Source organism: Amia ocellicauda, chromosome 3 (assembly GCF_036373705.1).
Source record: "Amia ocellicauda isolate fAmiCal2 chromosome 3, fAmiCal2.hap1, whole genome shotgun sequence".
Lineage (NCBI taxonomy): Eukaryota > Metazoa > Chordata > Actinopteri > Amiiformes > Amiidae > Amia > Amia ocellicauda.
Genome location: NC_089852.1, coordinates 19217836 through 19243030, shown reverse-complemented (window position 1 = coordinate 19243030; position 25195 = coordinate 19217836). Strand labels below are relative to the sequence as shown.

Sequence of the window (25195 nt, the reverse complement as noted above, 5' to 3'; positions counted from 1 at the left end):
GAGTGATGGGAAAGAAATACAGCGAGCTGACGGAGGACATCACGCTCGAGGGTCTTTGAGAGGAAGGGGAGTAGGGAGACAAGGGTGGTAGTTCTGAGGAGAGGTAGGGTCAAGGGTAGGTTTCTTGAGGAGTGGGATGACAGTAACTTGTTTAAATGCAGAGGGGAACAGCCAGAGAGGAGTGAGGAGTTGAGGAGGGAGGAGATGAAGGGGAAAAGATCAGGTGCAGCTGCTTGGAGGAGGTGAGTGGGGAGAGAGTCCAGGGCACACGTAGGTTTGTGACTTAGTGTCTGAAAGAGGTGAGAATGAAGAAAAGGAAGCTTGATTGGTGGGAGACTTGGGCGGGATGGGAGAGGAGAGGGGACTGTTGAAGAGCTTTCAGATGTCTGTGATCTTATAGGAGAAGGAGGCAAAATTATCAGCAGTGAGAGACGAGGGAGGAGGAGAGGGGGTGAAGAGGGAGGCGAAGGTGGAGAAAAGTTTGTGGGGGTTGTTGATAGAGGATTCAAAGACTTCTTGGCTGAGGAGAATGTGGACAGTAGAGAGCGGTACAGTTCGAGGGCAGCTGGGTGTTTGGACCTCTTCCACTTCTGTTCAGTGGCATGCAGACTGGATTGGTTTGAGATTAGAATGGAAAAGATCTAAGGCTGAGGAGGGGAGGGACAGACAGGACGAGATGTGAGGGACAGAGAATCGAGGGAGGAGAACAAAGAGGAGGTAGCACAGTTAACAGACAGATGGTTAAAAACAGTCAATGGAAGGTAAGTGAGAGCGGTGGAGCGGAGATTATGGCAGAAGGTGACAGAGTGGGTTGGGTGGGGAGGGAGGGGAGAGAAAGGGAGAAGGAGATGAAATGGTGGTCTGAGATGTCTAGGGGTAGCGTCAAAGGGGAGCAGCCTCTAGAGAAGATGAGATCTAGCTGGCGACCTGCCCTGTGAGTCGGGGGAGATAGGGAAAAGAGAGAGAGGTTAAAAGAGTGGAGGAGGGGAAGAAATCTGGCAGAGTGGGAGGAGTTGGAGAGGTGGATGTTGAAGTCTCCCATGAGGATAGTAGGTGAGGACAGTGAGGGGAGAGAGATAAAAAAAAAGGTGACTGCTCTGCTGGCTTGTCGGGCCATTCTGACATTTTGTTGATAACTTATAGGTACATTCTTGAAAAGGATGTTGAAAAGGATCTTTTTGGTGGCTCACATAAAGGTCAGATATTCCTTTCCTGTAGGGTATGAGTAATAAAGATGTCCTGAGTTTAAATGAATTGGTTTAGCCCTGGTAGATGATGGCTAAGGCTGAATTTGATTACAGTCTTTAAAACCTTGAACAGAATAAGGACAGCCATTTCATATTAGGGCCAGACCAAATTGAAACACTTATCCTCTCGTCTACCAATATACACTACCGGTCAAAAGTTTTAAAACACCTCTATTTTTCCAGTTGTTATTGAAATGTATGCAGTTTAATGTCTGTGTATTCTTTCTACAATGGAAATCAAATATTGTTCAAAAAGTTCTTCCCAACACTGTTGCAGAAGTTCCCACAAATGTGTTGCACTTGTGCTTTTTCTTTCACCCTTCTGTGCAGTTCATCCCATGTTTTGGGTCATTATCTTGCTGTAGAATGAACCCCTGACCAACTAGGTGTATACCAGAGGGTATTACATGGCTCTGCAAAATGCTGTGATGGCCGTTTTGGTTCAGGGTGCCACTCACTCTGTGCAAGTCGCCGACTCTGGATCCAGCAAAAGAGCCCCAGACCATCACCTCCTCCATATTTGACAGTTGGTGTCACACACTGAGGAATCATACTTTCGACTACTCGATGGCGTACAAAAACCCTGCATGATGAACCAAAGATTTCAAATTTTGATTAATTGGTCCATAAGACGGTGCTTCATGGCACAGGCAAGCATCATTTTCTTATTTTGGAGAACTAACCACAGTTCTGGATTTAGGCAGCCTCAGTTGCTTCTCTCTCTTCAGGTATTCCCATACAGACTTGATGTTGAGATCAGGGCTTTGTGGGGGCCATACCATCACTTCCAGGACTCCTTGTTCTTCTTTACACTGAAGATGGTTCTTAATGACTTTCACTGTATGTTTGGGGTCATTGTTCCAGAATACATTTGGGGCCAATCAGATGCCTCCCTTGGGGTATTGCATGATGGATAAGTATCTGCCTGTACTTCTCAACACTGAGGAGACCATTAATTCTGACCAAATCCACCACTCCATTTGTAGAAATGCAGCCCCAAACTTGCAAGGAACCTCCACCATGCTTCACTGTTGCCTGCAGACACTCATTAATGTACTGCGGTCCAGCCCTTAGGCAAACAAACTGCCTTCTGCTACAGCCAAATATTTCAGATTTTGACTCATCAGTCCAGAGCACCTGCTGCCATTTTTCTGCACCCCAGTTCCTGTGTTTTCATGCATAGTTGTGTCACTTGCCTGGGAGAGACCTTGCTGATGCAGTATAACTACCTTGTGTCTTGTTGCTGTGCTCAGTCTTGCCATGGTGTATGACTTTTGACAGTAAACTGTCTTCAGCAACCTCACCTTGTTAGCTGAGCTTGGCTGTTCCTCACCCAGTTTTCTTCCTCCTACACAGCTGTTTCTGTTTCAGTTAATGGTTGTGTTTCAGCCTACATATTGAATTGATGATCATTAGCACCTGTTTGGTATAATTGTTTAATCATACACCTGACTATATGCCTACAAAATTCCTGACTTTGTGCAAGTGTACCTAGAAGAATTGATGCTGTTTTGAAGGCAATGGGTGGTCACACAAAATATGGATTTGTTTTTTCTTCTGTTCACTCACTTTGCATTTAGTTAATTTATAAATATAATCTATTAACATGTCTATTTTTGAAAGCATTCTTACGTTACAGCATTTTTTCACACCTGCCTTAAACTTTTGCACAGTACTGTATATTGGCTGTATGTATAATATGTTATGTTGTTGAATCAAGTACATGCTGTGTGTTTGTCATTATTGACATTATAATACAGTGTCACCTTGACCAAAAATGATGGTCACATGTATTTAATAAATTGACAATAACAAATCAGTGGACTTTTCAACCATCTGCCCTAACTGCAGGTGTGCAATGATGTTGAATATGTGGATAGGTCAGTGAACTTCAATTCACTTGTGTTCTTTGAACCAGAAAGAAAACTGAAAATATGCACCTCAATCATTATGAAAAAACAAATAAAATGTGTTGGGCAAATGTACGATTGTTATTAGGTTTTTAGGTACCTTTTTCCTCAATTTGTGATTTCAAAGTTACCTATAAAAAATTACTTCTGAAAAACATGCAAACTGATTTATCACAAAAGTTTGGTTGATTTAGTAAAGTGATATGAGACCACTTACCCTCCTCTCTCAGGGAAAGGGAACATGTGAAATTGTTCCCATGAAAGGGACTTAATACTGTAATTTTTTGCAGGTATGTTTTCCTTTTGATGTGCTACTGGGAAAGCTTTGTTAGGGTGATATATTTGATTTGGTCTAGCTCTAAATTTAGCCATCAGCTATGGGACTGATTATAATGAATGTGTGTGCGCACTTTTGTTTAACAGAGTCCTTAAATGCTCTGCTATAGTTTTGTCATTTAAACCAGTGCACCAGGTTTCTTTAAAATTAGCTAGATGCTGTGCTCTGAAAACTTTAATAACTGGACCTTTTCTAGATGTCAGGGTGAAGAAGTCAGTTTTACTTCTAAAGCAATCCTTGCATTCTGATGTTACATTCTGTGGAAGAAGTAAACCTCAGCTGTGCAGTGATAAGAGAATCACTAGGACTTTTAAGAAATGACACATTGAAGTTCTTGAACTGATACGAATTCAGCAACCTTGATAGGATTAATCCATTCCTCTTGTATGTGTTCATTCCTTTGTTCATATAATCAGACGATACAGATATAGAGAAAAATAAATAGACTTTATTGAAAAATGTCTTGTTCTTGCAGAGACCATAGTTTTTCTCTTTGATAGCCTGCATCCACTCTGTATTGGATCTGTACTTAACAGAAGGCTTTGAGATGGTTCTTCTTCTTCCTCAAAACTTCTCTCAGCTGTGATCTTGTGTTTATAAAAAAGCCTTCAGGCTTTAACAACATAGGAATCTGTACTGAGACATTGTTGTGTAATCGGCTGTATTTTGACCTCCATACCATTATAGATTAAGTTAGCTGGGTGGATTCATCCAGTACACACACACATTTAATTTAAGCTGTCAGCACTGCCTTTTCTATTTAAGTAATCTCACTCCATTGGTATTTCAGTTATGCATGGAAATATGTAGGTTTTTTGTGTGCACCTGACCAATATATTCTTTTTATACATTTACAAGGGTTTTTCAACAAGCAGAATGTTTTGTATTATGCTTTTAGTAATTTACCCTCAATTTGTGAAATATTTTGGCTGCTTGTAAGTTTTCTAACAAAAGCAGAAATACTTTTTTGAGTTGATGTATCACTGAAGCTTGTTTGATTTGGTGAAGCAATGCAAATCCACTCCCAGTGAAAATGAAACTTTAAAAGTATTGGTTTTCATTTCATACTGGGATATTTTGCAGGTCGTTTTTATTTTGGTTTGGTACTGGTACTGGCTTTTAAGTAAACATTCATGGTGCAATAAGTTTGATTTGGTCTACCCCTAACTCACATAATAACATTGGCTGTGAATTATTTTGACTATGACTGTTTACAAGTATTTAATCAGATAGAAAGTTTTGCTCACAATATAAAGAAGCTAATTAATACTGTGGTCATCAGTACAGGTATGATGAGTCAATGAAATGTGATTAGCAGACATGGGTATATCAAAGCTGTTTTGGGTATCTAACAAAAGGTCAATTATAGAAGATTTTGAGTTAACCCAATATGGGTTCTTAGTAAGAGCTTAAGAAATAGGTGATGCATTGGCTTTGATTTATTAATATTGATGGAGTATGTTTTGGAATTATTAGTACAAACTTTTTAAAGGTTTTCTATGCCTACCTGTTTCCTACCCTTACCTTATAGCAAATTATACCTAACCAAAAATTGAAGTCTGTCCTGTCAAATATAACTCCAGTGTAACTGAAACAATGGAATGGGAATAATAAATAGATTATGAATCTGAATATTAGGGGACATTTTTTTGTACCTGTAGTTAAGTATTGGACTGTTATTAATGGGTGCTATGTTCTGTGTAAGACTTCAGAAAAGGTGAATATAAGGACAGAGTTTGATATGTGTGTATATCCTGCATAAATACTTTAGACATTCACAATTAACTATGGGACATCATCTTACTTTATTTACTATTAAAGTATTGCATGTTGTATTCTAACTATTTATTGGTAATTGTTTTTCATGTATCAATAGGTTGAAACATTCTTAATATAATACAGGTTTACATATAGAAACAATGTGTAAATCTAAAATTTAATTATCTGATTTTCGGCAGTGATATTCCTATCTTCAATTAGTTAATTTTGTTTTGATTTATGATCTGGAATATCTCAGTAAAAAAGAGAGTAAGTACAAATCTGAAGACTTGAGCATTAAGACTGACAGCTTGTGTTAAAAGAAAAGGAAGTGATTGCAGAGACTTTGTGAACCAGCTGATAAGGATACAATCACGATATTTGAGCTTTACAGGAATCAATATACTATTACTAGCTGCTGTCGGAATATACAGTGGAAGTTTGCAAGTTATTTGTGAGGAGCTGATTTGAGTGTGAAGATATTGAGACCAGCAAAGCTTCCATTTATTATTTGAACACAGGCAGTTCTTGATTTTTTTTTTCTTCTTTCTATTTTAGTTTGGCAGAACTGAAGTGATTGACAACACATTAAATCCAGATTTTGTGCGCAAGTTTGTCCTGGACTTCTTCTTTGAAGAGAAACAGAATCTGCGATTTGACGTGTAAGTAAAATACCCCCCCTTCTCTCCTTCCCTCCCCCAAGATGGCCTACTGTATAACTTTGATTTCTTGCAGATTGTTTTATTAGAAGCCTTAACAATCTTTGCAGTTTGCAGATGACTACAGTTGCCTATGTTATTGATTGCTTCTGGAAAAGATAACAGAGGAATGTGAAGGCTCGGCAAAGCTGTATGTTTACATACAATTGATCAATCATACATTCTCTCTAAAATGCTTTGTGCAGATCTATAAAGCTTTGAAATAAAAAAAGGATTTTATTTTTAAGTCCAAAAATAGGAATTATGTTATTATGAAAAATTATATTTTTTATATTTTATGATTCAAATCAGACCCATCGTTTAATAGCTTAAACCATTTGTTTAAAAGCAAGGGTAAGAACATTAAACATAATTTGAAAATTATTAATCTATATCTGTATTTAGTTTGCACACCCTATATGACACCTACCCTATATTTCCATGTTTGTGTTTGTGTCATTTCAAGCATTATCACTGTCAGGAAATATAACACAGATCCTTATTTAAATAAAAAAAAAGTAAATAAACACATTTTCTGCTTGAGGTAAAAGCCTTAAATCAAGTACATCAATGTCCGGATAACAGTGCCACTCTAATATATCAAAAACATCTCTTGTACATTATTACTGCTTTCCACTGTGATAGTGATGAGCAGGCATGAGTCAACGTCTGCATAAACATTTCAAATGATTGCTTAATCTGAAGTAGTACTGGTTGTGGAGGACAATCAGAGCCAAACCTCACATTAAATGCCACGGGGCGGGTCTGTAACTGGAATGAGATCCAGCTGTAATTGGAAATTTGCAGAGCGTATCTGCAGCTAAGGGTCGTTTACCAGAAGTAATTAACTTCTTCAGAAACAAAATAGTACTTTATTTAAAAATATATTTTATTTGTATTATCCAGCCAAAGGAGCAAAGTGTAAGAAGTGCCTGATCAAGGGCACTGTCTTAGTACAGTCCATGACAAAATTTTGAAATTAAGGGTGAAACACAACCCATTGGCTTGGGTCATACCTAAACTTTGACGTTGTATCAGTGCAATCTTACAGGAGAATGAAAGACTAAATTACAAGTACTGTCTGAAAAGCGTGTGCGAATCAGGGCAGAGAGAATACCAGACGAGCCGCAGAGTTCTGGATGAGCTGGAGCGGGCGGGTAGTAGATGTAGGCAGGCCGGCCAGGAGGGAGTTGCAGTAGTCCAGGCGGGAGAGGACCAGTGACTGGACGAGCAGCTGAGTCGAGTAGTCGGTGAGGAAGGGACGGATCCGGCGTATGTTGCTCAGGAAGAATCTGCAGGTGCACGTCAGCGTGGTGATGTACTGAGTGTAGGAGAGCACAGGATCAAGGGTGACTCCTAGGTTCTTAGCAGAAGAAGAGGGAGAGAGTGTCATAGTTTCCATTGATTGAGATGAAGAGGTCAGCAGAAGGTGAGAAATAGGGGGGAAGAAAGAGGAGATCAGATTTGGAGAGGTTGAGCTTGAGGTGGTGCGAGTGCATCCAGGCGGAGATAGCAGACAAACAGGAAAAGATGGGAGAGGGGATCAGAGGATCAGAGGAGGGAAAAGACAGGAAGATCTGGGCATCATCTGCGTAAAAATGGTCAGAAACCATGGGATGTGATGAGGGGGCACAGGGAGCAAGTGCAGAGAGAAAACGGGAGGGATGAGATGAAGGGGAGTAAATCAGGAGCAGTCGCTTGGAGGAGGTGAGTGAGAGAGGGTCCAGGGCACACATTGTAGCTTTGTGACCTAGGAGGAGAGAGGAAAGTTCAGAGTCTGAAAGAGGTGAGAGAATAAAAGGATACTTGATCGGTGGGAGACTTGTGCGGCATGGGAGAGGAGACGGGACTGTTGAAGAACTTGCGGATGTTGTGATCTTGGAGGAGAAGAAGGAGGCAAAATTAGGAGGGGGGGTGCGAAGTGGGAGGAGAGGGTGGAGTAGAGTTTGCGGGGGTTGTTGACAGAGGATTCAAAGAGTGATTGGAAGTAAGACTTCTTGGCTGAGGTGAGTGAGGAGGAGAATGTGGACAGTAGAGAGCGGTAGAGTTTGAGGGCAGCTGGTAGTTTGGACCTCTTCTTTGAGTTATCTCAAAGATTTGCTTTGATCCACTGATGACTGATTACAATTGACTCTTGAAGATTACAATATGAACACCTACAGACTCTATACAGTAATCAAAATACATTGTAATTTGCCCCAGTGACAGCCATCTTCTTCACCTTAATGTTAATATCCAATGGTGTGACAAAATGCATTCAATTCCATACTAATCTTTTTTTTTTTACTTTGTATTCATTTACTGAGATCTACATTTGTCAAATATAACGTAGACCCCTTACCTTGAAGTCGGTCTTACATACTAGAAACACGCATTGGATAAAACATTACATAGCTACAAGTAGATAGGAGCAATAATTTTGGAGGCAAGTAAAGACTGATTTACCAAGACTAACAAAAACAGTTACTGATTTGTTGCTTCTTCTGGAAAGTTCTTAACAAAGTATCCCACTTTTTTAGTTAAAACAACTCTGTAGTTATAGCAACATTTGTTTATCAATGTAGCATCCCCAAACTTTACTAAATTATCTTCGTTAGTTAACACAGTCCCATAAGTATGATTCAGAATATATATGTCAGTTTGTAAAGTTTGGGAACAATAGATATCATAACAACCAACAGATATAATAACATGCTTGATTATATAGTAGGCTATAATATTTACTGTTTGGTTATTGTTTTAGTTTTATCCTTATTTTTGTGTACTGAAATAAGGAGTCTAGTTTCCCTATGTAGAATTCCCCCCATATGCACCCTGCTAAATTAATATAGACCAAACCACACACATCCCCATCATACCCAGGGCAAGCAATTTCATTTTTTTTACCAGAGTTTGGCATGAAAGCTTATATAAATCGTCTCCTAGTTTTTGACTACCACCCAGAACAGAAAAATATTAGTATTCACTTAATTCTAAGTTATCGGTACAAAATGAATGAATATAGTTTTATCTGAATAACTTGATCTGTCACTTGATCAACAGTTTTTATTTAAGCAAGTATTCCTTATTTTATGGGACTGAAAAAACACATACAAAAATGTAAAACATATACATGCAGACTTATTGGTAGCAGATTAGGCAAGTATCCAGTTGAAGAGTTGTTCTCAGCTTCAATTTAAACCACCATATAGCCAACTGGATATTTGTATTTGAACAGGAATAAACTTCCCAAATGTCACTTTGATTCAGTTCTAAACTACCTATGTAACATAATAGTGAAGCTGCTATCCAGATTCTAGCTGCTGCTACAGTTTTGGTAGGGTTGTGCTTTTTGTGTTCTCCTATTCCCAAGGTATTGCTTGCTGAAGATGCTACATTCTGTATTTTATGTTTGTTTAGCATATGCTGTTGCATCTGTAACATGGCAAGGGACCTTTTTTCCAAATAAATGATCCAGTTATCCAACGAGACTAAGGAATTGATAAAATCACAACTCTACCAGCCACCAGCTAATGCCAATCTGCAGACCTGAACTTCATAGTGGATACATTTATGAATAGAAGATGATTCATTTGAAAAAAAATAATGCTGCCACTTTTGGTTTACAGGTTTGTACATTTCTTTTAGTGGGTTTCTGAAAGTCTCTTTATTTTGGACAGTCGGTTTTGTACCAGTTGTGGTGAAAATGTTAAGCAAGTGTGCATCAAGCAGCTCTGTATAGTTTTAATCAGAAGAAGTGGAAGCTGGATTTGCCAACTGTATGTGAGTTAAGCAGGTGGTTTCATTACTATTAAATCTCAATACTATTAAAAAATAATATATCAATAATATCCCATACTTTTAACAATGTTAAATTATAACACTGATACATACTGGAGTTTCAGAAATCCCATCACACATATATTTACGTGGTTTTACTGACTCAGTACTGACATATTCTTGGTTCTTACTGTTGAATTTGCCTTGAAAGCTTTTTCACTTATCTTGGTACTCATTGGATGTATTACAGAAGAATTACATAGACATTACATAGAAATATAAATTATTTATTTACAATTTCTGAAACTTAAAAAATAAAAAGCAGAAGCTTATTTTCCCATTTAACTTTTAACTATATGTTGGTCAATGTTGCATTTTTAATAAATCATGACAGTCTTTCAAGCAGTTATTAATTGTTAGACCAAACTACAAATAAATAAATAAAAATAATGCATTCAGGTAGGTGGTACTGTATTACTAACTGTATTATAATGTCATCTCTGTAGTAATCAGGCAGCAAAGTTTAGCTGTGAAAATGCATGAGATAGACTTTATAGTCTGAATACAAAAATAATGCTGAGAAACAGAGTAAATCACAGTGAATAAAAGCTGTAGTTGATCATCCCTTTTGAGTCTTGATAATATTAGAGTTCAAATGTAATTAATGCTAATGTAATAGTAAGATTGATTTGTATCTCACTCAATTATCTGTTTTTTTAAGTTTCTGTTCATTGTCCAGTATCATTCATTATTTATCAATTGAAAAAATAGTAAAGTGTTTATTTTGAGCTCTCCTACTCCTTGTAACACTGCCCTCTGTTTCGCAGAGATTACTTAGTAATTGACATGGTTCTTTTTTTCAACTTTAGGCTTGTAATTTGTTTGTCACATTTGTAATTTCCTTTTCTATTATCTATGAGGTACGTTATTTTTTCCTTTACTGATGTTTTCTGCTTACGTTTTGTACATACTACTGTTTTTTAATGGCCTATGACATTTTCTGATATTTATGTTTTGATATTTTCTAAATTGATCCATTGTGTCGGTTAGGCCATTGCTTTATTCACACTAATTGAATAATTCATGTATGCCTGTTGTAATGTATAAGTTTAATTTATGTATTCATTCATTCCATATATATTTTACAATACAGTGAGGGGAAAAAAGCAATTCAGAATGCAAATACAATGTAAAGCTACAGTTCAGTCAGAAAGGTTATGTATGATGTAGTGGGACATGGCTTCAGAAAAGTAAATTACAGTGAGGGAAAAAAGTATTTCATCCTCTGCTGATTTTGTACGTTTGCCCACTGACAAAGAAATGATCAGTCTATAATTTTAATGGTAGGTGTATTTTAACAGTGAGAGACAGAATAACAACAAAAAAATCCAGAAAAACGCATTTCAAAAAAGTTATCAATTGATTGGCATGTTAATGAGGGAAATAAGTATTTGACCCCTTCGACTTAGTACTTGGTGGCAAAACCCTTGTTGGCAATCACAGAGGTCAGACATTTCTTGTAGTTGGCCACCAGGTTTGCACACATCTCAGGAGGGATTTTGTTCCACTCCTCTTTGCAGATGCTCTCCAAGTCATTAAGGTTTCGAGGCTGACGTTTGGCAACTCGAACCTTCAGCTCCCTCTACAGATTTTCTATGGGATTGAGGTCTGGAGACTGGCTAGGCCACTCCAGGACCTTAATGTGCTTCTTCTTGAGCCACTCCTTTGTTGCCTTGGCTGTGTGTTTTGGGTCATTGTCATGCTGGAATACCCATCCACGACCCATTTTCAATGCCCTGGCTGAGGGAAGTAGGTTCTCACCCAAGATTTGACGGTACATGGCCCCGTCCATCGTCCCTTTGATGCGGTGCAGTTGTCATGTCCCCTTAGCAGAAAAACACCCCCAAAGCATAATGTTTCCAGCTCCATGTTTGATGGTGGGGATGGTGTTCTTGGGGTCATAGGCAGCATTCCTCCTCCTCCAAACACGGCGAGTTGAGTTTCCAAAGAGCTGGATTTTGGTCTCATCTGACCACAACACTTTCACCCAGTTCTCCTCTGAATCATTCAGATGTTGGCAAACTTCAGACGGGCCTGTACATGTGCTTTCTTGAGCAGGGGGACCTTGTGGGCGCTGCAGGGTTTCAGTCCTTCACGGCGTAGTGTGTTACCAATTGTTTTCTTGGTGATTATGATCCCAGCTGCCTTGAGATCATTAACAAGATCCTCCCGTGTAGTTCTGGGCTGATTCCTCACCGTTCTCATGATCATTGAAACTCCACGAGGTGAGATCTTGCATGGAGCCCCAGACTGAGGGAGACTGACAGTTATTTTGTGTTTCTTCCATTTGCGAATAATCGCACCAACTGTTGTCACCTTCTCACCAAGCTGCTTGGCGATGGTCTTGTAGCCCATTCCAGCCTTGTGTAGGTCTACAATCTTGTCCCTGACATCCTTGGACAGCTATTTGGTCTTGGCCATGGTGGAGAGTTTGGAATCTGATTGATTGATTGCTTCTGTGGACAGGTGTCTTTTATACAGGTAACGAGCTCTTAAAGGGAGTGCTCCTAATCTCAGCTCATTACCTGTATAAAAGACACCTGGGAGCCAGAAATGTTGCTGATTGATAGGGGATCAAATACTTATTTCACTCATTAACATGCAAATCAATTTATAACTTTTTTGAAATGCGTTTTTCTGGTTTAAAATACACCTACCATTAAAATTATAGACTGATCATTTCTTTGTCAGTGGGCAAACATACAAAATCAGCAGGGGATCAAATACTTTTTTCCCTCACTGTAATATACTTTTCTGAAGCCATGTCCCATTACATCATACATTACCTTTCTGACTGAACTGTAGCTTTACTTTGTATTAGCATTCTGAATGACATTTTTATTGCTTTTACAGAAAATATAGTACACTTAAATAATAATATTAATACAATTTTAAATAAATCAACAAACAAAACTAAGTATTTAACACACCATCCTTTTCAACCCTTTACTCACAAATGTAGTAATTTTAACAAGAGATAATTCATTAGAAGATTAATATAGTGAAATGATTTATTCACGATGTACCTGCTGGGTTAGGCTTTGGCTCACTGTGACTACAAGACAAAGCAGTTATTGAAAACTGATGGATGGATTTATTCATGCAGGTTGACTTGATGTGTTGTATCGAATGTTTTTAAAGGTTTACTAAAAGTGTTAATTAGGAGGATTTTAGGGTATAATCGATATTATGTTTTCAACACTTTTCAAGTGTTCCAAAAGAGAACAACATCTTAAAAAGAGAGATGATTAAGTGAGTTGCAACTAAAACTTAAATGTGTTCTCTAAACAAAAATAGATGCACAAATCTTAAAATACTGAAAAAGCAGGTTTCCACTGATTCTGGGAGTTGTCAGGTTCAACCTCAATGCTGTAAAACCCATTTGGGTAAATATAACTACAAACCATATTTTTAACAGCTAGCCTCATTCAGTTTATAGTTATTGGTGTCATGTCTCTCCATTTGAATCTTAGGAAAAAAGTGTGCATGTGTTTTTGCTAACAGACATCTATGACTCGGGTAGTTTTGAGGTATTACCCAATTTCTGAAAATAGCGTTTAGGGGGTAGTAATCGGGTTAAATTGGGTAAAACCCCTAAATCAGAACCCCTAAATTATATATCTGTATAATAAGAGAGAACCATTAGTTAACAATCCTGATCTCTAATTGAATTGTTTGTTTGATTAATTTCATAACCAACTTAGATCTTAACCCAACTTAAAATTGGACCATTTCTTTCTTGTGGACACAGAAATAGATATATAGATTGAATTATTTGGAAACAGAATCAAAGGCTGAGGTCCATAATTAAAAGATTATTTTACTGTCACCTTTACCTTTCTAAAATTTTTCAATATTTTTGTTGTGAATCTAATGCATTGCATTTTGTGCAATATAACCCTTATTATTATAAGTTTCGTTAGATAAAGGTCTTACCCAAAGTAATAAGAACAATACCGTTGATAAAGAATTGCAACAAAAACTTAATTATTTACTGCAAATTTCTATTCAGGTATGCTAAATGGAGAGGACCAAATTATTTGAACTTCAAATGTAACAGAATCTCATCATATTCAAAGGAAAACAATGGTAAATGTTGAGTGAAATGCTCTCACTGAGTCATCTAGTGCCTAGTATATTGGCATACTTACATACATTGGTGTGCCCTGGTGTAGTAGAACTACAATGACAAAAGTTCAGAAAAAATGTACACAGCCATGCAGTGGAACAATTATTTTACCAGTTTTATAGTTTGTGCATTGCATCTGTGAAATTACAACTCAAGGTTTCTTTGTCATGTTATTTTTAGGGTGGCCTCTAGCACCATAGTTAATCCAGACAGGCTAGAACTACTTTGATCTTCTCATCATCGATTTTACATTCAGCTTTCTGCTCCCTAGGCACACTGTTCCATGCCAGAAGCTGCGGGCCATCTCTTAAAGGGAAATACTTGAAATTCCTAAAATTATGGTTTTATGCATTATGCATATGTTGCCATAGTGTAAGATATATAGCACGTTTCCAATTTGATTCTATCACATAAGCAACATTTATAGCTTTATAATTAAAAATTTACAAAATAATGCCAGAGTCAAAGGAGTGTTAGCATTAAACATAGTAATTTGCTCAGTGCTACATGTGTTGTTATTTGTATGATATGCTATTCATGTCATTATTATTAAGCATTTCCAGAACACTTCTGATCTCTGCTTTTGACGTTTGATGAATCACAAGTAATGAAAAGCAATTTTTAAAATTACCTTTATTAAAACTCTGATAAAAAATGATCAAACTTTCAAACGATGATAATAAAAAATAACATTAGAATACAGGCATTTATATCACAATACCGTGTCCACAGCTGGGATTAAATCAAAACGTTGACACATGAAATACAAAGTTACACAACTGTACACAGCTTATGTTTAGTTGCTGGTTTATTCTAATCATAAATGTAACCATTTTGATGTACAGTTTTTAAGTTTGCTATTAGCCTGTAGGTCAAAGTTTTTATTTAATGCACCACGCTAAATACAAATAAGTGACCGCTGAATAAAAGAATCACTGAATAAAATATTTGCATTGATCTGTTATTCACATATAAGCGAACATATCAGCATTGATCCACCGGTCTGGTTAAGGTTGTCTGCCAATAAATAATTACATTCATATTATTATTATTATTATTAACTACACATCTGTCATCAATGGTGGCTTTGGTTTTTATTTTATTATATTTTCTTCTACTTATATTTGAAACCACTATGAAGTACAGACTTGTAGTTTTGTATCAGCATGTAGACTAATGCTTGCGATGTACAGCACGGATCACCAGGTTTCTGTGTTTATATGCTTTCCCGAGTCATCGCTGCCTCTCGCAGGGAGCTCTTGCTCTTCCGCCTCCGGGTTCTCTTGAATAACAAACACTGTGATTGGCTGTCTGTGCCTCTCGCGCTGCCTGCCGATTTCGGAAACTACACCAGCAACACGAGTCTCCTCCCCGATCGCAGGTCCTGAAATTTAAATTCACTTCAGCGAGAAGCTGTGCTGCGATATTGTCTCCTGTGACTCTCCTGCAACTTTTTGCATTAGCATCTTAACATAACATCTTAACATTTTTTATTTAATCAGGCCCTAGGTCATTTCTTGGTGGAAGCACCTTTGGCAGAAATTGTCTTTTTGAATAGATTTCTAGCAGCTTTGCAGTGGGATGGTGTAATGTTTGCCCATTCTTCCTTGCATAACTGCTCCTTTCCATAACTTTCCTATTACATTTAAGTTTGGCCTTTGATGGGGCCTCTCAAGGCATTCACCTTCTTCATTTTAAATCATTTCAGTCTGGTTTTGGCCTTGTACTTTGGGTTATTGTCCTGCTGAAATGTGATTCTTCAAACTAGTTTTCTAGTGATTCGTGGCTGACTCAAGCAGGTTTTCCTTTAGGATTCACTGTACTTTGCATTATGCATTTTCCCCCGAGTCCTGACAAGCTTCCCAGTCCCTGCTGATGAGAAGCATCCCCATAACATGATGCAGCCCCCATCATGCTTGACAGCTGGGATGGTGTTGACTGGGTGATGTTCTGTGTTGGGCTTGTGCCAGATTTAATGCTTTGAATTTGTCTCGTCTGACTACAAAACCTTCTGCCACATGTCTGCAGTATCAGTTACATGCTTTGTCACAAACCCGATATGAGATTTAAGATGGGTCTTTTTCGATAATGGCTGCTTTCTAACCACTCGCCCACACAAGCCAGCTTAGTGTAGCTTTGATTTGTTTTTTTAAATAAAAAAAATATGTGGTTAAATATAAATCTGAGAGAGTGTAAGGCAGGTGAACAATTCATTATTTTAATAGTTATTCTCTAGTCCATGGGGAGTACAGATATGTCCTGCAATTTTAAATTATTATAGATGCATATTATATATGGATTATAGAGCATACAACATTCTAATATAGAAAATAATAATTAAAATATTACCAAATCATGTTATAACTAAGAGTGATATAATTTTGCTGGATATTGACATTGTTTTTAGCTAAACAAATTATTAAAGCAGGTTAAACATACACATCTGAACCTTTAACTATTATCAGTTTTATTTTTTTCATTGTAAATCCCTGGATTTTGCCACTCAGAGGTTTACGTCCAGAATTCTTAAGTGTGTCAGATAAAAATATTAATCAAAATGAATACTATAAAGGTTTTATGAGACTATAGATTATAGTATATATTATATATTCATAAATTATAGATTGGAATCCAGCAGAACAGAGCAATTCATTTTTTGTACAAGGAATTATTCTCTATTTATATGAAAATTCTTGTTTAGTTGGGGAAGAAGGAAAGCTTTATAACTATTTATTATCCATATGAATAATACATCTGCTTTCATTCCAAAGTACACTAGTAAATATTGGATGGTTGTATGGAACTGGCAGATATTAAATTAATCTTGCATAAGACTGGCCCATGTGAAAAGGTTTTAATCTGCTGGAGATTTCCCTTTTTTGTGGCCATAGAATTAACTTTTAATAATTGAAAGAAGAGAAGCAAACAGATTTTTAAATTATCTTATTATGTTTTTTATATTAACGCTAGTTGGCTATCACATATTGCAACCCATTTAGAATGTTGATTGTACAGTAGAGTATACATAAAAATACATTAAAAGAACATTGTCTTTAATACATATGATTGTATATTGATAGAGTATGTTATAAGTAGTGTTTTCTGTAAATTGTTTTTTTCTGTTGTAATCCAACTGCTAAGTGCTAGATGTCCCTAAAGTCTCACCAGGTAATTTATTTCACAATTAAGGAATCAAAAAATTGCTTATTAACTAATTTGAAAAATATAAACAAATTACAATAAGTATGAATGTTAATTGGATACATTGATGCATTAAAAGACATCAACAAAGTCAAAAACATCACAATCAAAAATCATTTAATTGAGCAGGCATCAACATACACTTGTTTTTCTGTAAACTGATGTGTATAATGTATTTTTCCAGAACTTGTAATTTATCTCTAGACCACACTCTAAAGTCAACAATAGCATTTACCACCAGAAAAAATAAACCACAGAAACCAAAAGGCTGAGATTGACAGCTACTAAACAACCTCCTCCAGTAAAAACTAGGGCCCGACAGATATATCGGAGCACCAATATTATCGTCCGATATTGACCAGTGTATTCTGTTATGCATGCTAACAAAAAAAAAGTAGCTTAAATATCGGCAGATATATCGGTAATTGTGAAATTTTGCTTCCCAATTATCGGTATCGGTATCGGACCAAAACATACCTGTATCGGTCGGGCTCTAGTAAAAACATAAGGGAAGGAAAGTTATCAACGTCAACAGGCTATAATTTTCATTTTGACAGAGGCATTTTTTTGTGCTAATATTCCCCTGTAAATTAAAAAAAGTCACAAATTATGTGTATTCCTGAACAAATGTTCTAACCTATTTCTACAGCAGGTCAACTGAAAAGGGAATATCTACCCCTATTGATGAAATGCACAAGACAAGAATTGTGCAACTGGCTAAGATACCAGTAAAGAATTGGTAAAGTAACTGTAGTTACTGTCTACAGATGCTACAGATCAGTATGTTTTGCATGATTTGTTTGTTCTGAACTGAAAGTAGCCTAATATTTACCAATGCAGATAATGTACACTTTGTGAATTACTCATCAGTACCACAGTGCTTTTGTTAATTTTGTAAACACATTTTGACAATTAATTTTAAGAACATGACTGGATTTGTCTCTGATAATGCCATATACATGACCAAATAATACAATGACATTCTTTGAGGTTTACAGCCAAATTCAATACATTTGACTTGTAATAGCCTTTGCCAGCAGACAATCTGGTTGCAACTCTCAAACATATGTATACATTACCCAAGCAGAAAGCTACATTTTAAAGACCACCTGATAGAAGCAATCCAACAAGAAGGCTGTACTTTCCCATAAAGTTGCCACCTGAGCCATGCACACTTGGTATTCTGCTGCTGAGTATAATTTCAAACGCATCCCCTTTCACACAGACTTCATGGAAAATTAAATGCACATTGCACCAAACACTGTAGAGTTAAAGATCAATAGTGTTAAAACGACTTACAGATATGCACAATTGCATTAAAGCGGAATAATTATTTCCCAATTTAACATGAAAATGTGTTAGTTGTTATCAATTATGTCTATGCTGAAAGAAGTATTTCTTCTTATGTCTATGTTTTTACAGAACAACAAGACAGGGTTAACCAACTGATGATGCATATTTTAATAGCAATATGTAATGCACAGGAAATTTTCGTTCATGAAACTAAGTGACAATTAATGTGCTGCTTGCACATAACCTTGCTTTACTATTATTATTATTATTATTATTATTATTATTATTATTATTATTATTATTATTATTATGATGATGTGATCTTTGTAATATAGATCTGTAACATATATGTTTTTGTTTTCCTCTTTTGTTGACAAATTATGCACAAATTAGGGGGGATTCATAACCCTTTAAATAAATGCCGGTAGCTTCTGCCACTTAATCAATGTGTCAATCATGAAATTGTGATATTATTAATCAATAAGTGATTTAATAAAACCGGTCACATGGCCATCTTGCACAGGGAGGAATGAGGCCATATATGTGATTAAATACGATAATTTGAGTTTGTAGTTTGAAATATTTGATATAAACCATTTCAGTTACAAGGGTGGTTTTCTCCTTTAAGTAAAAATGTGAAATCCATACTTTATGTAAGGATTAGACTTCCAGAGATACTGGGATGCTTTTGGGATGCTAATCCAAGTCATTGAATAATATTTTACACAGTTGTCAAGGGATTTGGTTAGAGGATTACTTTTTTTTTTTTTTTTTCTATTGATGCAGAGTCCCAGAGTGTTGGTTCCACTAACAGAGCGGATGAGGCTCTGTAGTTCAGAGACTGCTGGTTCAAGTCATGGCCATTAGCCATTTGTGACTGGGAACTCCCGCGGGGGTGGACTGATGGGGTTGGATGGTCTCAGATTTTGGTCAGTGTTCCTCATCCTGCTTCACAACAGGATTCCTTGTGAATTTGGGGTTTATATAAACCAGTCATTATATCAAATATTTATGTTTACCTGGTCCAAATGAATTAATAAATTTCAATGGTTTCCATTCTGAAGGGATATTTCAATAACAAATTTAACATCTAAACAAACAACCGTTGTTTCAGAGGCTTTGAAATTCACTCTCCCTGAAAGTACTAAAAGCTTAATTGGATATGACCTTGTGATATCTAACACAAATGCAAAACATGTTTAGATTACAATATATTTACTCAAATTCCTTCAACCTAATAATAATAGTATTAGAGAATGTATATTTGAGGGCAGTATAATTACAATGGTTAAATCTTTACACCCACTGACCTGCCCACTGCTGACCAAGGGCAGGATTAAATCACAAATGTTCGCAAGCTGTGAACCACGAAAAGTTGCAGAAGAGTCGCAGGAGGGAATCAGCTCCTCGCTGAATTAAATATAAAATGTGAGGAGCTGCGAGCGGGGAGGAGCCTGTTCTGGGGGCGTGGCTTCTGGGATGGGCTGGCAGCGCTAGAGGCACCGTGAGCCAATCACAGTGTCTGAAATTGAAGAGAAACATGTGAAGGGATATAAGCAGCAGTCTGGCACTCCTTTCTGTAAATCCGCAGGATTAATCTCCCTGGTGATACAAAGCTACAAGCCTGTACTTCGTAGTGGTTATAAATATGAATAGAAGAAAAAATAATAAAATAAAAACCGAAGTAGCCATTGATGACTGCTGTGTAGTTGTTGTTGTTGTTGTTATTATTATTATTATTATTATTATTATTATTATTATTATTGACAGACACCCTTATCTAGGCGTTATCTATTAGCAGGTGGATCAATGCTGAAGTGTTCGCTCAAATGTAAATAACAGATCACTGTAAATCTTTTATTCAATGTTCACTTATGTGTAGCGGTGCAGATAAAATACAAACTGTGATGCACCGGCTACAAAACTGTATAGTGGTTACATTTATCATTAGAAGAATCTAGCGCATAAAAAATAAGCCATTTATAAGCTGTTTACAACTGTGTAATTGTCTATTGCGTGTCGAAGTGTTGATGCAATCCGAGCCCTGGACATATATACATATATACGTCCATTGCAATTTTTAGGGGGGTCGGGGGTTGCTTAGCCTGTTTCGTGTATTGCGTGTATGTGTGTGTCAGTTTAACATAGTTATCACTTCCACTTGTATACTGTGCCTGGGATAAGGCCAAATGTTGACCACCCCCTAAAAGATTATCTGTTCAGATAGTTCTTATTTTTCTAAGATTAAATTTTCATCCAGTCCTAAATGTATCCGCTACGTTGTGCAATATGCACTGGACAAACCTCATATACTGGGTGTGTTGGCTTGCAAGTTAGGCAAGCATATATGCCTGTAACAACATTCCATAAATATAATCCAGACATCTCCATATGGTTTACCTATTTGTGTAATTCAATAGCAATTATACCGTTTACACTACAACTGCTTTGACATGCAGTGTTCGTCTCTTATAAGTCGCCTTCAGTTCATAGAGAGAGAGATGCATGAATTATTAAAACTCTGATGTTTGAACCTCGGTTACAAAATGCGTAAATTAGAATACATATTCAATTCATGGTGAGTGTGTTACTGTCACGGTTGCCTCGTGGGAGGACCGTAAAGCTGTAGGAGATAGGACCCAAATGCAGAGCTAGTGCAATGAGCTGACAGAAACCAAGGAGAATCCAAAGGCGAGGTCGAGGTCACAGTCTAAGGTCGAAATCCAGGAAGTCAAGAGAAACAGATACAGGATAGAGAGAGAGAGAAATAGAAACAAAGACCAGACTGAGAGCGAAAGAGGGAGGACAGGGAGTGAGAGAGAGAGACAGGGTTACAGGACAAAGAGAGAGAGAGAGAGAGAGAGAGAGACAGCAGGAGGGAGAACAAGGAACCAGGCTTGGTGATGCAGGGAGAGTTGACAACACTTCGCCCAGAGTGAGGGCAGTGAGGGGTTTATAAAGGAGAGCAGAAACTAAGAAGGCAGGAGCAGAACCAATGAGAGCAGAGGACAGGAGGAGAAGTGCACAAGGGTGTGTTAATGTTAATTGACAGAGTGAAAAAAGGAAAGCAGTGAAGGGAACAGGAAAAGGCAAGGGAACATTGGTGGCCTCTAATGGGGAAAGAGGGTCAGGGCTAGGGAACAGTGACAATTACATTACGTGGTTCTACGGTACAGATACACTAAGAAATTATACAGGTGGATTTCTAGGCGGTATCTGAATTTGGCGACATTGAATGCTCAACTCGAGAACTGTTATTCTGATATATTTTAACAAGAAGAGTTATGCTAACCTAAGATATGGATACTGGCCAGCATTACATTTGCCTTTCTGTTGGATATAGTCATCTGGAATAAACTGTTTGCTCACGGGTGAGTGCATTTTCTCATTTTAAAATTGAAAGGAACACAGCCCAACTTTTCTGTTATGTGTAAAACTTTAAACTAATACCAAATGTATCATGCATGGAAACATCCCCTTTGTATATGATATAGGCTGAATATATGTAACATAAAGTGACGTGGGAGGTTTAATATTTTCTTGATAGTAGGCACTACTCCCATGATAGATCTGTTCAGAGGAAAACATTTTTGAAGACAGTAAAGAGTTTTCAGAACAACAAACAAATGCAAGAGCAAAATAAACTAACAAATATATTAAACAAATAAGTCATGAACAAAACATAGCCAAAAACAAACCCTGACACATTACTGAACAAAATCTAATATAAAATTACATTCAATATCAACATATTTTCTCTCTGTGCATGAATAATAAGCAACATTTAGTTTATGTGGATGTTGGGTGCAACATCTAATGTATTATTAGCGCACTGTGCAGTTATTTCACTGACACAGAGCCGCGTTGTGAATAAAGCCTCAACCGCGAGAGGTTTTAGACAATCCGCAGTGTCTGAAACTAGAGGAGCTGCGAGAGCATTTTCAGGGTGTTTTCTCGCAGATATTTTCTTGATTTAATGCAGCGAAAATGTAACCACTCCCACTGTATTTTTGGGCGGGATTAACTACAACTTTAACCAGCCACTAATAGCAAACTACACAACTGTACCTCATGGGATTTACTTTAAAAATTAGAAGAGTAGCATCTAACTAAACATGAAAGCCCGAATGAGTACAGTGGTGTAGTGTTGTAGTAGCGGCTGTGAAAGCTGTGTTTTATTCTCTCGCATTGTGCCAGAAAGGAGCTGCGAGAAGGTCGTTTTGCGGCGCAAATCGGGTTAGATTTAATACCACGATAGTTTAGCAGCGAGATTTCCATTCGCAGTCATGCCGCTAATGCTTCTGCGAGCGACTCGCAGTGCGAACATTTTTGATTGAATCTTGCCCCTTGTCATAACATGGGTCAGGTAAGGCCACAGTGCTACTGTGTGTGTGTATATATATTGCATTAGGGTTATGGTGCAGACCAGGGTTTCAGAGTGTTTTCAATTTGTTCGTTTCTGCAGTTTTAAGTTAACTCTTTCTGGCATATGTGAATGCTCCAGACAGACTCGGACCCATCTAAAGTGAACCGAACTCAGACCATCTCAGGAGGTGATCTGAGTGCGGTTCGTTTCAGGTCCACGGTGTGGTTCGCTTGCTTTCAAAATCGCTTTTCCAATTACTTTCATGGCCCTCACAACTTATCATACATTGTTCACGGGACACAACAGCGCTCAGAATCAAAACAATCATGACTGCTGGACGTGGGGTTGTGTGGTCCGACAAGGAGACAACAGCACTCCTCCGGATAGGGAATGAGGACCAAAATAACCGAAATAGTATTATTATTAGCGTATAATTGTATTATTAATATTATTGTTGTTTTTGTTGTTGTTATTATTCTGATATGTTGGTTTTAATTAAGCCAATTAATACCTTTACGGCTGATCCAGTAAATATTAGGTATAATGTTTTAAGTTCTATCAAACGCAGGGAAGTTAAGATCCAATTATATAAGACCCCGTTCACACTTGAGAAAGATGTGAACTAGGTCATAGATTTATGCCGGCCCTGGGCCGGGTCAAAACTAGTCCCGCTTTTCGACCCGGCCTAAATCTTTCGACCTGGCCTATTGCCGGCGTAAAAAGTGAATGTGAATGCGCCGTAAGATAGTTCTGTGTCAATGCACTGTACAGAGAGTGACTGGTTTCGCTTTTGTTTTCAAAAGCAGTCTGGTTTCAGAATATGTAAATTGTCAGTATTTTCTGAGATTTTTTATTCCTTTTCAGATCAGTATCTGATCTGGGGGTGGGGGTGGGGGGTGAGTCAGGGAATGAGTCTCTATGGCAAGCCAAATTGTCATTTAGAGATATCTCAAAATACAATTCAAGATATCTCCAATTCAATTCGAGAGATCTCAAATTGACTTCCTGTCCTATTTCAGATCTTAAAATAGACAGGAAGTTCATACAAAACATACATCATTTTCACAGGAAATCATTTTTAGATATCCTAACATGACTTCCTGTTTTATTTGAGATATCTCAAATTGAATTTGAGATATCTCAAATTGAATTTGAGATATCTCAAATTAAACAGGATGTCAATTTTAGATATCTCAAATTGAATTTGAGATATCTTGAAATGGAGTTAGTTTGAGATCTGCAATTATATTTAAGATATCTTAAATTGTGTTTTAAGATATCTCTAAATGACAATTTGGCTTGCTATAAGTCTCAGCTTTCACAATTTGGCTTGCTATAAGTCTCCGCTTTCACTCGGTGAAGTGTACGGTGAAGTGTACATTTCACAGAAACACACGATTTGGTGCCCTTTTAAGGGTACGAGAGCCATCTGTCAGCTTAAGAGGTTAAAGGACTGGCTACTGCTCACAGACACTACAGGCCCCAGGAGCCCATGTGAGTAATATGGGGGTGGGGCCGGTGAAATAAAAGACGACTACAACCTGTTGGAGCTGGGAGTCTAAATTGACCATGGCCAGCATGAGAATGCAGCACATTGCTGCCTCTTGTGTGGGTAGTACAATCAGTCCATTATTACCCGGGCCAGCATAACACCCTTTATAAGGAGCCTCAGCTGCCCATGGAGGGGAGGGAGTTGAATGGCTGGAGTAGAGTGGTGGAGGAAAACGGCAAGTCTGCTGTAGATAGTAGAAGCCAGTGAAGGCGTTGCTCTGTTTTGTTTATTTTGTATTTGTTGTTTTCTGTTTTAGCCCCCATGCTGTTTGAAAAGTATTGATATTTTGCCTCGCAACCTGTGTCTGTACCTGTACCTGTACCTCTTTATCACAAGTAATAAAATGTATGTATTAATGCTGATTCATCCTTTGCAAATATGAGTAACATTACATGAAAACTTAAATTCAGAAGGGTGGTAACAATGTTTGTCTGCAACTTTATATTATCTAAAGTATTGGTCTTAAATGGAAACTGGGTTACTAAAATTATTGTTTCATTTGTCTTTCCATGTTACTATACTGTATAAATAGCATGTACTGTATATCGCACTTTCAGATCGATCCTATCAGATAAGCAACTTTTTAAACATTTAAAATGTTTTAAAGCATGTATGCTCCTTCAATATTTCAGAATGCATTGTCGTAACTTCCTGGATACCAGAAAAACTACCGAGTATCAAACGAGTTTTAGTATGCCATATTCTTGATAATAATTATAGTTTCCATAGACAGCATGAAGTGTTGCTTTCTTAACATTTCTCCTACATTTGCAAAAAGAAAAGAGTTGCTCAAACTATAGACATGCTCAAAATTGTTGGTACCCCTCCACAAAAAATGAAGAATGCACAATTTCTTTTGAAATAACTTGAAACTGACAAAAATAA

The 25195-nt window shown here is 37.3% G+C and overlaps 1 protein-coding gene across 1 annotated transcript in view; it reads left to right on the top strand.

The window, feature by feature from the left end:
* The window catches only part of cpne9 (copine family member IX), a 334194-nt gene that overhangs the window by 78793 nt on the left and 230206 nt on the right, over positions 1-25195 (top strand). The window contains exon 4 of the mRNA XM_066698379.1: positions 5811-5914. Coding sequence (XP_066554476.1) covers positions 5811-5914 — 104 coding nt within the window. The remainder of the gene's footprint in view (positions 1-5810; positions 5915-25195) is intronic.